At 39.1% G+C, this 12,113-nt stretch overlaps 1 protein-coding gene across 1 annotated transcript in view; it reads right to left on the bottom strand.

Moving 5' to 3' along the window:
- Nucleotides 1-5,523, bottom strand: part of Ras85D (GTPase ras-like protein 1) — a 75,162-nt gene extending 69,639 nt beyond the window's left edge. The window contains exon 1 of the mRNA XM_083115383.1: nt 5,299-5,523. Within this exon, the coding sequence (XP_082971509.1) occupies nt 5,299-5,329 (31 nt within the window). The 5' untranslated portion in view covers nt 5,330-5,523. The remainder of the gene's footprint in view (nt 1-5,298) is intronic.
- Nucleotides 5,524-12,113: the final 6,590 nt, after the last annotated feature.

Raw genomic sequence — 12,113 nt, 5'->3', positions numbered from 1 at the left:
AACTTAAAATTAAGAATTATATTTGAAACCTTTCTGCCTGCACGACACTAAAATTATATCATGATCGAACCACCAGTTTTATATTTATAAAATTTAAAAAAAGACTGATCATTTACACACAAAAAAAATCATCTTTGTTCTCACGATGATAAAACATATAAGTCATTCTCGAAAAAAACATTTGGTTAGTATAGATTAACGCAGAATTGAATAAGCTCAATTTTGATGTAACTCGTTTTCATGTACGCCTACTGGTTAATTTTAAATTGGAGTTCAAACTCTAGTATCTATAATTTTTAATCTGAAAGTAGAGGCAATATTCACTTTCAGACTGGTCACAGACACAGCTGAACAAAATACAGGGTTTCTGTAATGATGTTGGCAACACTTATTGATTGGCATACGCGTCGCCCCAGTCGAATCTGGTCGTGCTTTCATTTGTAAAGCCACAGTGCAGCATACACACGTGCATTTATCTGTGAATTCGAACATTTTAGCATGAATTTGAAATTGTTTTAGACATCAAAATTAATTATTTTGTGATCTCTTTCGATAATCGAAAAATACTTTAAGAAGTTATGTAATAGGGGTGTGGAGTTAGGACCCCAGAAATCCATTATCCAAATCCATGGATACGTGTAAATATCGACCAAGTTACCTTGATATTTTGCCAACAACCGATCTGTACTTTTCAGCCTTCTCATCCGGTTGCCATTAGGCTGGGATCACAGGATAGCCCTGTAGGGAGGACTACCCTTACCCTGAATGGACGAATCGACATATGCCTTGGGCTAGTTCCTCATAAACCTACGGCTTTCGAGCAAGGTTCTTGAGATACCAACAAACCGAGATTAATCTTGAAAGGGTTGCCCATTATGGATTTCTTAGCAGATATGCATCAGTCAACTCGATCCACAATTGCCAGTGATTGTAATTGTGCAAAGGAGTTTATTGGAAGAAATTTCCATAACCTTTCATTTCTAACTTAAAAACAGTATAAATCCCGACACCAGTGACCAGTCATCCGTTACCCTGTTATCCTAACTGACGTAACCCATCTGTGACCAGTGTGCAGTATCTCAAGGTGGCAACACTGAGAAAGCATTCTGTGTGCTGGAATTTGCTTGTACAGTACAGGGTCTACCATGACCATGAGGCAACAGTTCCAAATGGAATTCAGTAAGTGTGCACCGCATAGAAACTGCACGCCACAAAACCTTAATGAACTAAAGCAGAACGTGAGTACTGTCTTGATGCCTGCCATGTCAGCAATGGTGCCCACATCAAGCTCTTGTAATGATGAGATAAAGATACTTGGATAATTATATTTTCATTTCATGTCAATATGGTTGCAGTGTTTTCATATCGGAATATTTAACACCATTACTTCTGAAACACCCTGTTTATACGAAAGATGGCTGTAACATGTAATATGAAGAGCACCTTTGTTTACAGTGTTCCCTGAGGGGTTCCCAATCTTCAAGGTCACGACCTACGCCATGTAAGGATGTAAGCAATGGCCGCTATTGGGTCCCAAAACTGGAAAAAGGGGGGGGGGGAGGCAAACTTGGCAGATAAGGTTTAGCATAGTGCGGGAGCAAAAGTTGCTAAAAGTGGGGGGGGGGGGGGGTCGTGGAAGTGTCTTTTTTCCCCATCGCTTAATTTATTTCACCAGTAAATCATGTATTTTTGAAGATTAATGTCTCTCCAATTCACGAAAGCTGTTGCCTCTATGTCCTTCCACTACGTGAATCAAATGTTGCGCGCGTTCGATGATGTAACCCCGAGGTCAGTGTTCCCAACAACACCGTTGTTTTCCAAGAACACGACAATTTTGAAGATGACAATTTTAACTATGTTTGCCTAACCTAACTGAACCTAACCTTGCCGTGCATGGTTCGTGGGGTTTTCGAACCTGGAAAAAATACAAAATCAGTAACAAGAAAGTAGGTATTTTTCGATGAAGCAGGGTGCAACACTGCTTAACCACTGATCATGGACAACACTAGTCAAGATTTCAAGTGAAAACGAACAAACAAGATTACTCTGTATGTCGAAAATTGAGATTATTTGCGTGAAAAAAATGAAATGGCACCTTTAAGAATTTTTAGGAATGCAGAATAGGTAAGTACCAGTGGCGGGCGATGACATTTAAACTAGGGTACGCAACAAGTGGCCAACCGAAATGAATTATGGGGGCCAGAACCCCCCCCCCCCCCCTTCCTGGCCATCATGTTATTCAGAAAATAACTTTTTTCTACAATTTTATAATGGGAAATTTCTCATCCTTGTATCAATATCCAAATGTAACGAGATAAAATATATGTATGATATTTTATATTCGCAAATATATTCTGATAGTAGCTACGTAGAGTCCAACAATTCAACTTTGATTATTTCCTTCATGCAGTGCGATGAACATTGAACGGGAAGGAAATGGCTCAATCATTTTCCGTCCATTCAAATTTCATGTAATAAATTTGATAAATCTCAGTATCCTGTACTATTTCACAACATCTTTCGCAGAGGAAACCAACGAATAAGGCCAACAATAAAGTTTCACTGTTTTTCTACTCAGTCAATCACTCTGTAGAGATATTTTTTCTTCTTCTCAAAAATCAAAATGACTAATATACTGCTCACCATCCTTCACAACTCCTGCCTGAAACAATTTTTCCAAATCAGGAACAGACCTTCCATTTCGGATTGTTTACACTTTTTTCGTAAATTCCGAAAATCCCTTCTCCAGTATGTCATCAATAACTCCCGGTCCCCCTATTTTATCACCTCACAGCACCGACAAACAATAGAGATCCCGTAATGTAAATAATATGAACGAAACACTCGCTGCAAATTTCACACGACAGAAGAAAGCAAAAGTCAACCTCCCACACTACGTTGTGTCCGGTCCGCTATGCCCGAAAACCACGCGTTCTTGTGGACGAATGAATCGGAGTTGCCAGTCGACAAAGTATTTTGTAGAAGGGAGATAATTAAGGACAAGTAGAAAATACGTCAGCATACATCCCAGAACACTTCAAAAGCTAAACTACCGTACATCACTTTGCAATGTCTGGCGGGAGGGGGGTGGGGGGGCATTCTAATCCCATTGTAAGCATTGTGTTTTATTATGTTTTTCTTTTATCATTCATTCATATCGTTGGGTCAACAATCAACACCCATGCTATGGAACTCAAAGGAAATGTTGATCCCGAAAGGAGATAAACAGATACTCTCATACTCTGAGAATTGTGCGAAACTTGCAAATTGTTCACATATTTTCCCCTCGACACAGTGACAGTCCATTCTGGTCCTCACCTCCCTATACGAAAAAAAAACTTGCTACCTCACATAAATATTTTACATGTGATAGTTTACGCGTATATTAAATATGATCTTCCACCACTACATATTCTTGCCCTCCTGTCTGATTCCTGTATCACTTTTTATAATGTATTTTTATTGCAACCCAACAGTGATCTATCTACGCATGGCTGCTAAATGCTAGTAAGCTAAGCATTCCAGAAAAAAATATGTTGACTACTGTCAACACTGCATAAGCTGTCAAAATCTTGGGTACCCTCGATGCTTAGAACCTGGAAAGAAGTGGGAGAGAGGGTAAGCGCGGGCAGACCCAAACACGTGGTCGGGCTGATATGAGCCAATGGGGTTACCTTCCGAATTTCAAGGGTACCAAGCAGAAGAAACAGCGTCTTTCTGCGGAAATCGGCAGGAACGCGGATCGGGTGGGTGTCGGTCACAATCGGGATCATTCGGGACTGCCTTCAGGAAGGCAGCAGCGTGTTCGTGCGGAAATCGGAATTTCTTGCAGTGGAACTGCTTTCGGAGCGATAATTGTTGAATTTTCATGTTCGGGGAAGACGAAAAAATGTTTATTTTTTCTTACTGTGTTGTGGGTACGCAGTGAGTACCTTGCGTATCCTGAATGCACGCCGCTGGTAAGTACCAATGTGAAAAAGAAGAAGAAAAAGGAATTTCAGACGTTTCGGGGATACTAAACTTTTAATGGTTCTAGACATGAGATTGGATTAGAATATTCGTAATGAACTGATTTGAAATTATGAAGTAATTTGTGGTGTCTGGTAAAAAGTGAAAACAACTTGAGAATGATTACATAAGCTGAATGCATGAAAAGCATTGAAATGTGTTGCATGTGTGATGCTTTAAAAATGTAGCAAAGTTTGACTTCATTGTATGTGAAGCAAATAGGCTGCAGATGCTGGTAATTTTTGATGGTGCATTTTTTATATGCATTCACAAACAATTAAAAACAAAAATAATTTTCAGATTTATTTATTTTGTTAATCCCATGGAGTGGGACCACTTTTCGTGCATCTTGTACCTATTGTGGGCATATGAATGGCTGTTGTTAGATTTGATAGAGAAATTTGTTTCTTTACACAAGGAAATGGGACTTCTTACCTCCCCTGTACTTTCATCTTGTTGAAATGTTTCATTTAGATGCAGTAAAAACTGAACAGATATTAAAGTCAATAAGAGACTATAACTTTGTGTATAATTCAATCTTTTTTCTCCTGTGTATATATTTCTTACATAGTATGTTAATTCCAAGAGAACGAAAGCAATACAACTTAAGCTGCACTATCTGTCTCCTAGAACACAGGATTTATAATAAATCCTCTGCCATTAAGTGTTCTTGTATCAGGCAAGTAAGATAATAATCAAAATTGTAAGGAAAACATGTTCTGCCATTTAACTATTCAGTATTAGGTATGCATCATGAGGCACTTTATTGTAGTTCACTTCCTTATGAGGTATATTATCCTTGATTACATACTTCACAACCAATAAATACCTTTTTGGTACCTTGGTATTCTCTAAGACAGAAAATAATATTATGATGTGCTGCGCAAACACCGTATTATCTAGCAAGATGCAAGAGTACTTTCAGAACAGGCAAGGATCACACAACTTTCAGTACCATCAACCTACGTTTTATGCACAGCATACCGGTCAATATTCAATTTTCCATGGGGATAATCGTACACCGTGCTTATGAAAAACACAAGTCTATTAGATAATATGAGGGAAAGCATGGAATACAACCGGTCTCCAAATTTCTTTCCATTGTACGAAAAAATTGAAAAAATATCAACAACCTGCAATGTATCTGAAAAGGGAAAATTGGCGTACTCGTAATAAGAGATATTCTAATATACACAATGTCTTTATGACACAACAAAGCTTACTAAATATGCTAGTTCCGTATTAACAAAAAAAGTTAAAACAGTTTTCATTTCAATAGTTCATACTCACCTCCCACTACCACTAGTTTGTATTCCGTCATTTTCCTCCACAGCAAAAAACCGTGTTTTACTCACGGTTCACACCGTAAAGCTGCGTCTTGCTATATATTCAGTACCAAGGAGTTCTATACATTGATAAAAATATTGCAAATGGACACAAACATAACAACACTAGCCCACACCCTCCAAGTACTGTGGACCTAACACACCGCACACAAGCTTCGAGCGAACTAAATGATCGTCGAACTCTTATTACTTTTGCTTCAGAAGGAAGCTGTGCATGGCGTTCTCCTGCTTGGTTATTACACCAGATTATCATCTTTCTCTGCAGGCTTGGTATGTACGTAAAACATATATATTCCAAACAAGGATTTCAACATTCGAAACACGATCTTTTATTTACTTGTTACACATTATATTTTGCTACTGATAATACTAACTAGCAGTGGCGTAACTCTAACGATCCCCCTTTAAAAGGACTGGTGCCCTACACCAGAAAAATGAAATGATAATTAAAAAGGATTTCACAAAAATTATTCCGCGTATTTTACAACATTGCCATGGAATTTGAGCCTCCCCGATGGCGCAGTGGGAGCGTCGTCGCCTTTTAATCAAGGGGTCCCGGGTTCGGATCCCACTTTAAACTGTGGGTCCAGTCCCGAGCAACTTTACTGTGCATAAAGTGGACTTAAAACACCAAATCAATCAAATCCGTGGAATTTGAGCAGCTGATTTTATTTGTTTGCGTTAACGTTTATGAAACAGTATTTTGTAAACGTATGGTATGTTTTGCCATCTGTGGTTGGTTATGCTCAACACTACATTTACAAACTACCGATTCAAAACAGAAAATCTGTAAGGAAGCAAACATCGCTTCAAATGACCTGGTGATGGCTTCCTTCAACAAATAAAAGAAGGGAGGCACTTTTAGGCGTGAAAATTTTGATAAAAGGTGTGAATCGCATTGGAAAGGAAACTATCCAATAATGCTGAAACTAATGTTAAGATGTTTGAGTGGCGGCTAATTCTTCGGAGAGGTTTGGTTACGAAGGAAACATGATTTTCGATACAGTTCTGTTCATAGCGAAGTTGTGACGGTAGTGTGGTGCGAATACTTCGGTTGCAGTTGCCATTTATTTCCTTATTGAGCAGAGTGAAAAAATGGTGTTTATACACGCTTAAAAAAATCAGTACAAAATAATTCTTTGAATGAGAAGGAAGGTGTTTAGTCAACTAAAACAAATGTAACAACTAGGATAGTTCAAAGTCGGATGCCAACCACTATGTGCCTCCACCAGGTATCGAACCCGGGCCCCTTGATTACAAGGCAACGACGCTACCTCTGCACCATGGGGGATGACACACGACAGCGGTGGTTCACCCCGAAGTGACAAGGGACACAAGTTCCTTTAGTCTATAAGCAAGCATTTACCGCGCATGGGCAATCAAGTCTTAGGCGGCACGATGCACGCCATTGTGAGACTGAGCGACACGTGCAGCTTGTCGTGTCGCTTCGATTCGAAAGATTGCATTGATCACTGGAGGTTCACTTCGTAGTACGTAATAGCAGCATGTTGTCATTGCTGGTATGGAAGAAACGTTTAAATTACGCGTTATATTTAAATATTGCGAATGCGATGTGAATTCCAGGAACTATAACCATAGAGGAGTTAAGGAGTAGAGGATTACCCCACATTTAAACCTCGCTGCGCTTTGAAATTGCATTTCCATCGGTGGCCAGTAGATGGCGCGGCCGTCTTCTTTTGCTGTTTCCAGCACAAATTGGGGGGAGAGCTCTTTCGGTGACAGTCACGTGGGTTTCAAACGTCCTTATTGGTCAGATCTCTTGTATCCCATCAAGGCTGTTACCAATGGCAAGGGCTTCCTTTTTCGCTGGTTCCCTTCCAAGCACCGCTGTTAGGGGTGGGGTGAAGAGATGGGATGGGTGATGCGTTTCCGCCACCGCAAAGTTCTTCGGAATCTTTTACTCGAAAGTAAGGTTGCCTTTCCTATGCAATTAACAGATTCTTTGAGTGTTTATTTGAAGGCGAAATTGGGAATGTAAAATGTAGGCATTTTCAACTGGCGCCTGAATTTTCAAATTCAGTTCTCAAAAAACTTTTTTTAAAAAATATTTCAACTTCGCTTGTGGAAATTTTCATTACCACTTTTGAAATAACGAGTACAGTGTGTGGGCCTCCCCGATGGCTCAGTGGTAGCGTCGTCGCCTTGTAATCAAGGGGTTCCGGGTTCGATACTCGGTGGAGCTACAAGTGGTTCGGATCCCACTTTAAACTGTAGGTCTAGTCCCGATTGGCCTGAGCAAAAAGAAAAAAATAATAGCTCATAACTGAAGTACAAACGGGGGGCGGCGAATTCCATGCACCCGCGCAACAATCATTTCTTGACTGCAACAATCTTTACTCGGCCTTGCCGCACAAGAAAAGAAAATGAACTGAATAGCGTGAAACTCTCTCTTAACTCCTCTATGGTTCGAGTCTCCTGGGGGAAGCGTATCAACTTTTTACATAAAATTTCGACGTGTGTATCGCGTATGGGACCGGTGGCCATCCACCATCGTAAGGAAATTCGGGAGCTACGAATGAGTAACCCGGTCATGGAAAATTACAACAACGACTGTAGGTTCGTAGTGTGACCACACGTCACCCCGCAAACTGTCTGGATGATCTTCCACCTCTGCTTGCAGTGAGCCCGGCAGTCGGTAGATAGGCTTTGGCCCCAGGGTTGGCAAAATTTGTGTTTTTTTAAAAAGAACAAAACATTTTTTTTTGTTTAAAACATGTTTTTTTTGTATTAAACATAGTTTTAAACATGAGTTAAAAAAACATGTTTTAAACAAAAGAAAGTCAACCTTTTCCCAGTAAATTATAGTTAAAGTCGTTAAAGAAAAGATACTCATTTTTATGAGTGTAGCGGCGGCAAGGAGAGTTTATTTACCTTTGGAGATAAGGTCTACCATACTGCAGGGTGTGCGGGACACAATTTTTTGGGTCGGGACGGGAAATTCTTTAAATCCCGACATTCGGGACGGGGAAAATTCTCAATTTCCCGACAAAGTCGGGAAATTTTCGGGACGGGATATGTTCGAAATTTCCCAAAGCACTTGAAATCTCGAATTCTACACGTAACTTCCATCTTAAGTGCTTGTTTTTGCACTTCTGGTACAAAACTAACAATTTCCGATAAGTTCCAGACATTTACATACAATACAGAAAACGTCGAGAATTGACGACCTTTTAAAATGACCATTCGGTATTTCCCGACTGCTTGGGATCCCGAAAAGTCGGGAAGTCATTTCCCGAAGTCGCGATCGGGCCGGGAATTTTTGCCCCAGGCCCGTAGCCAGGAATTCTTTGTAGGGGAGGGGGGACGAAGTCAACCCTAGAGGGGGTAATTTCTTAATATATTGTGTCACATTGGCAGATATAGCAGGGTACACACAGGCACTTGCCCCCTCCCCCAAAAGAGATAAGTGGATGATATCTTGAAACTGCAACGATCAATAAAAACTTCGAGCAGCATCAAATAGCAACATTTCGATAATGATCTTTCCAGATTGTCAAAGAATCAGTGCCGTGGCCAAGGGGGGACTAGTGGGAGTTTACACCTACCTTTTGGTCCAATATTTAAAAAAAAATAACGTCAAAGGCAGGAAAATATGGCAAAATGAGGACTGACTACTTAAAAATGTAGACATAACCCCTCCCTTTCGAAAATCCTGGGCACGCCACTTCAAAGAATATAAAGTTTAACATAAATAAGCTAATAGAGACTGTATCAACTTGATATCTACAGTCGATAATGTTAATAGATGATTAATATGTACCAACAGCTTTGGGCCTCTCTGCAAAACTGATTAAGGGAGCCCTTTATAAATCATGCTTCATAATTATTCCCTCTGGTTTCCAGGATGCAAGATTTTTACTCACAAAGGTATCTAATGTGAATCCAACAACACCATTGTATTGTGTTATGTAAGAAAAATCGAATTAATTAAATAATAATGGTTACATATTATCTACACTTTGATGAATTGTGTAAAAATTTGTAATACATTTTTTTGTACTTGCTAAAACATTAAAGCATGGGTCCCTTAGTCCACCACGGACTCTATTTCCTTCAAAGGGGAGACTCTTGCATCACTACAGACAATGTTTGCCTACTGGTTACGTTAACCATTTTGCAAAATATTGTGTGAATTGTATTATATTATAGTTGAAATACATGTTTTGACACCTGACAAACAAATAGGAATCCCTTGACTGATCAATGACTTCTTGGATTACAGTGTCATCTTTAATATTTCATTAAATTTCATAGAAAGAAATTGTTTTAATAGGGGGCAAATAACTTTACGGGGTGCCATGGCATTCTCTTTAACATTTTTTTTTACTATAGATCATTTGGCTCCCAGGGCCGACTCCCGCCGCCCCATAGCTATGGCTCTGAACTTGGACTATAAGAATCGGAGAAACTGCGAGCGAAGCGAGCAAGAACATTTTACGAAATGTATTGTTATTTGTATAAAATTTGAAATGGAGGGGGGCTATTGCCCCTTGCAAGTCCCCTTGGCCGTCTGTAAGAAAAATGCAAGGAACACGTAAAAACTAATTCCATCATGAGTATCCAATTGTCCTGCTATTCTTAGATTCTCCTAGTCTTGTTTTTTCTTCAATGTTTGTTTCCCATAGAATGGACTTCCGTCCAAGGTGGGGGGGGGGGGCAATGCCCCATGCCCCGTGTGGTTTCGGCACTGTTTGTGAGTGTCTCTTCATCAATTTCACGTCATCAGTCATTGTTGCCATTAGCTAGAAGTGGCAGAAATGCAACGATACGTAACAAAACTCAAATATCCACTCCCTCTCTCTATCACATGAAGCAAAAATTTAAGCAGTTCCAAGTTCATAGCAACACATCCCAAGAAAAACATCCGACACCTTTACGCACTTTTAATAGAATACTACTCAAAATGTCACAGCTCTTCTAGATACTGAAAATTGCGAAATCATTTTCCGAAGTCTGAATCTGGAAGGGAATTCCCCCCTTTACGGAATCCCACACACCCTAATAAATCACAAAATCAATAAGTGTCTTTGTTATGTTGCTAGAGTAACACATGATATAATTGTAAAGATTATTGAGAGTTTCAGGTAGGAATGTGTTCTGTATTTTTCACAGGTGTGCCAAAGAAGGCTATCAGGGAGGGGCAGTTGCCCCCCTGCCCCCTCTAGCTACGGGCCTGTTTTGCCCCCGATCCCGGTCCCGACTTTTCGGGATCCCGCACACCTCTACTGCAGGGACAAAGGTTGGGGGTAATAGCCCCCTTTTTCCGTCACTGTTGAAGTAGGTTAGGATTCATATTCATCTAAATTTCAAGAAACTAAATATTATTGAATTACTATCCTCGTCCTGGAAAAATCAGGGTGAAATATTTCCTGCTGCCTGAACAGTTTATATAGCAGAAAACAACCTGCAGCGTCATAATAAATTCTCCAGATCAATTTATCTTTCCAAGTACAAAATTATGTTACCAAAAGTAACCATCTGCGCTTCATTCAGTTATACAAACCAATGAATCGTATCGCAAGAGAAATAAAAATCACGTCATGATCAAAATCAATACAATACAATACAATATATTTATTCATCGTTAGACATTGTACAATGCAATAGATGTCGTCAGTTATTGGTTACATATTTGTTATTGTATATATGTAAATATATAATTATATATAGAGAGAGGGATTACATGGAACTCCAATATGTTATAGATACTAATATGAGAGTATATGCATATATAAAGTAAGAGTACATAGACATAAGACAATTATAATATTAGTGACGATGAAATAATATAAATATGGCAGTGGCAATATACATAACAATAATTCATAAAACAGGAAATAAACAATACAATACATTGTAGAATATTAAATCATTTTTGGGATGGATTTCGAATTCTTCTAGATTGTAGAAGACCTTTTCTTTTAACCAGGGTTGAAGTACACTTTTAAATTTTTTAAGAGAGACACTGTGAGCAGCTTCTGGTAACATGTTGTATAACTTAATTCCTAAATACTTGTAACTATTTTGTGTTTTACTTAATCTGATTGATGGTGTGTCGAGCTTGTAACAGAATCTTGTATTGTGTCTGTGCACAGTGTGTCTTGCGTTATAATTATGTACATTTTCTTTTGTATACACTAAGCCAAGCGTCAGGTTAACCTTGCAGCAGGTTTTATGTATCAATCCGCGCGAGAACTGAGCTCAGAATCTTCCGTGCCAGTCTTTCCTCAACCGCCGAGCTGCTTACATCGGAGACACTGAGAAAATCTACAGTATTGCCAACCGCACAACACATCAAAACCCGCATGCATGTCAAGTGGATTGTATTTTTGCTTCTCTTTGTCTCCTGAAACATAACATTTTAAAAGTACTTTCTGCGCATATATTATTTAATAAATGTGTCATTAATATAAGAGCGAAACAACTTCTAAACATGAGAGCATGTGTGTATATTTCGAGCACGCAAAAATAAAAATAAACAAAGATAAAAGTAAACAACGATAGGCCCCTCTTGAATTTAATGACAAATTATTGTTTTTGGTTTAGAAAGAAAAAGATTTATGAAAAACTTGGTTGCTTCGTTCGCAATACATCCGTTACTGTAAGACACACGCACTTCAAGTTGTACCACCAAAAAAGCATGATTTGTTATTGGTGATATATACAATCAGGTGCATTGTCTGTCGCTATTACTCTGGTTTCAATTTATGAATCACTTCACTAAACCCGGATTCAAAT

This window comes from Lepisma saccharinum, chromosome 30, assembly GCF_977018435.1.
Source record: "Lepisma saccharinum chromosome 30, izLepSacc3.1, whole genome shotgun sequence".
Taxonomy (NCBI): domain Eukaryota; kingdom Metazoa; phylum Arthropoda; class Insecta; order Zygentoma; family Lepismatidae; genus Lepisma; species Lepisma saccharinum.
The sequence above is the reverse complement of the archived record's forward strand: the minus strand, read 5'-3'. Positions and strand labels throughout refer to the sequence as shown.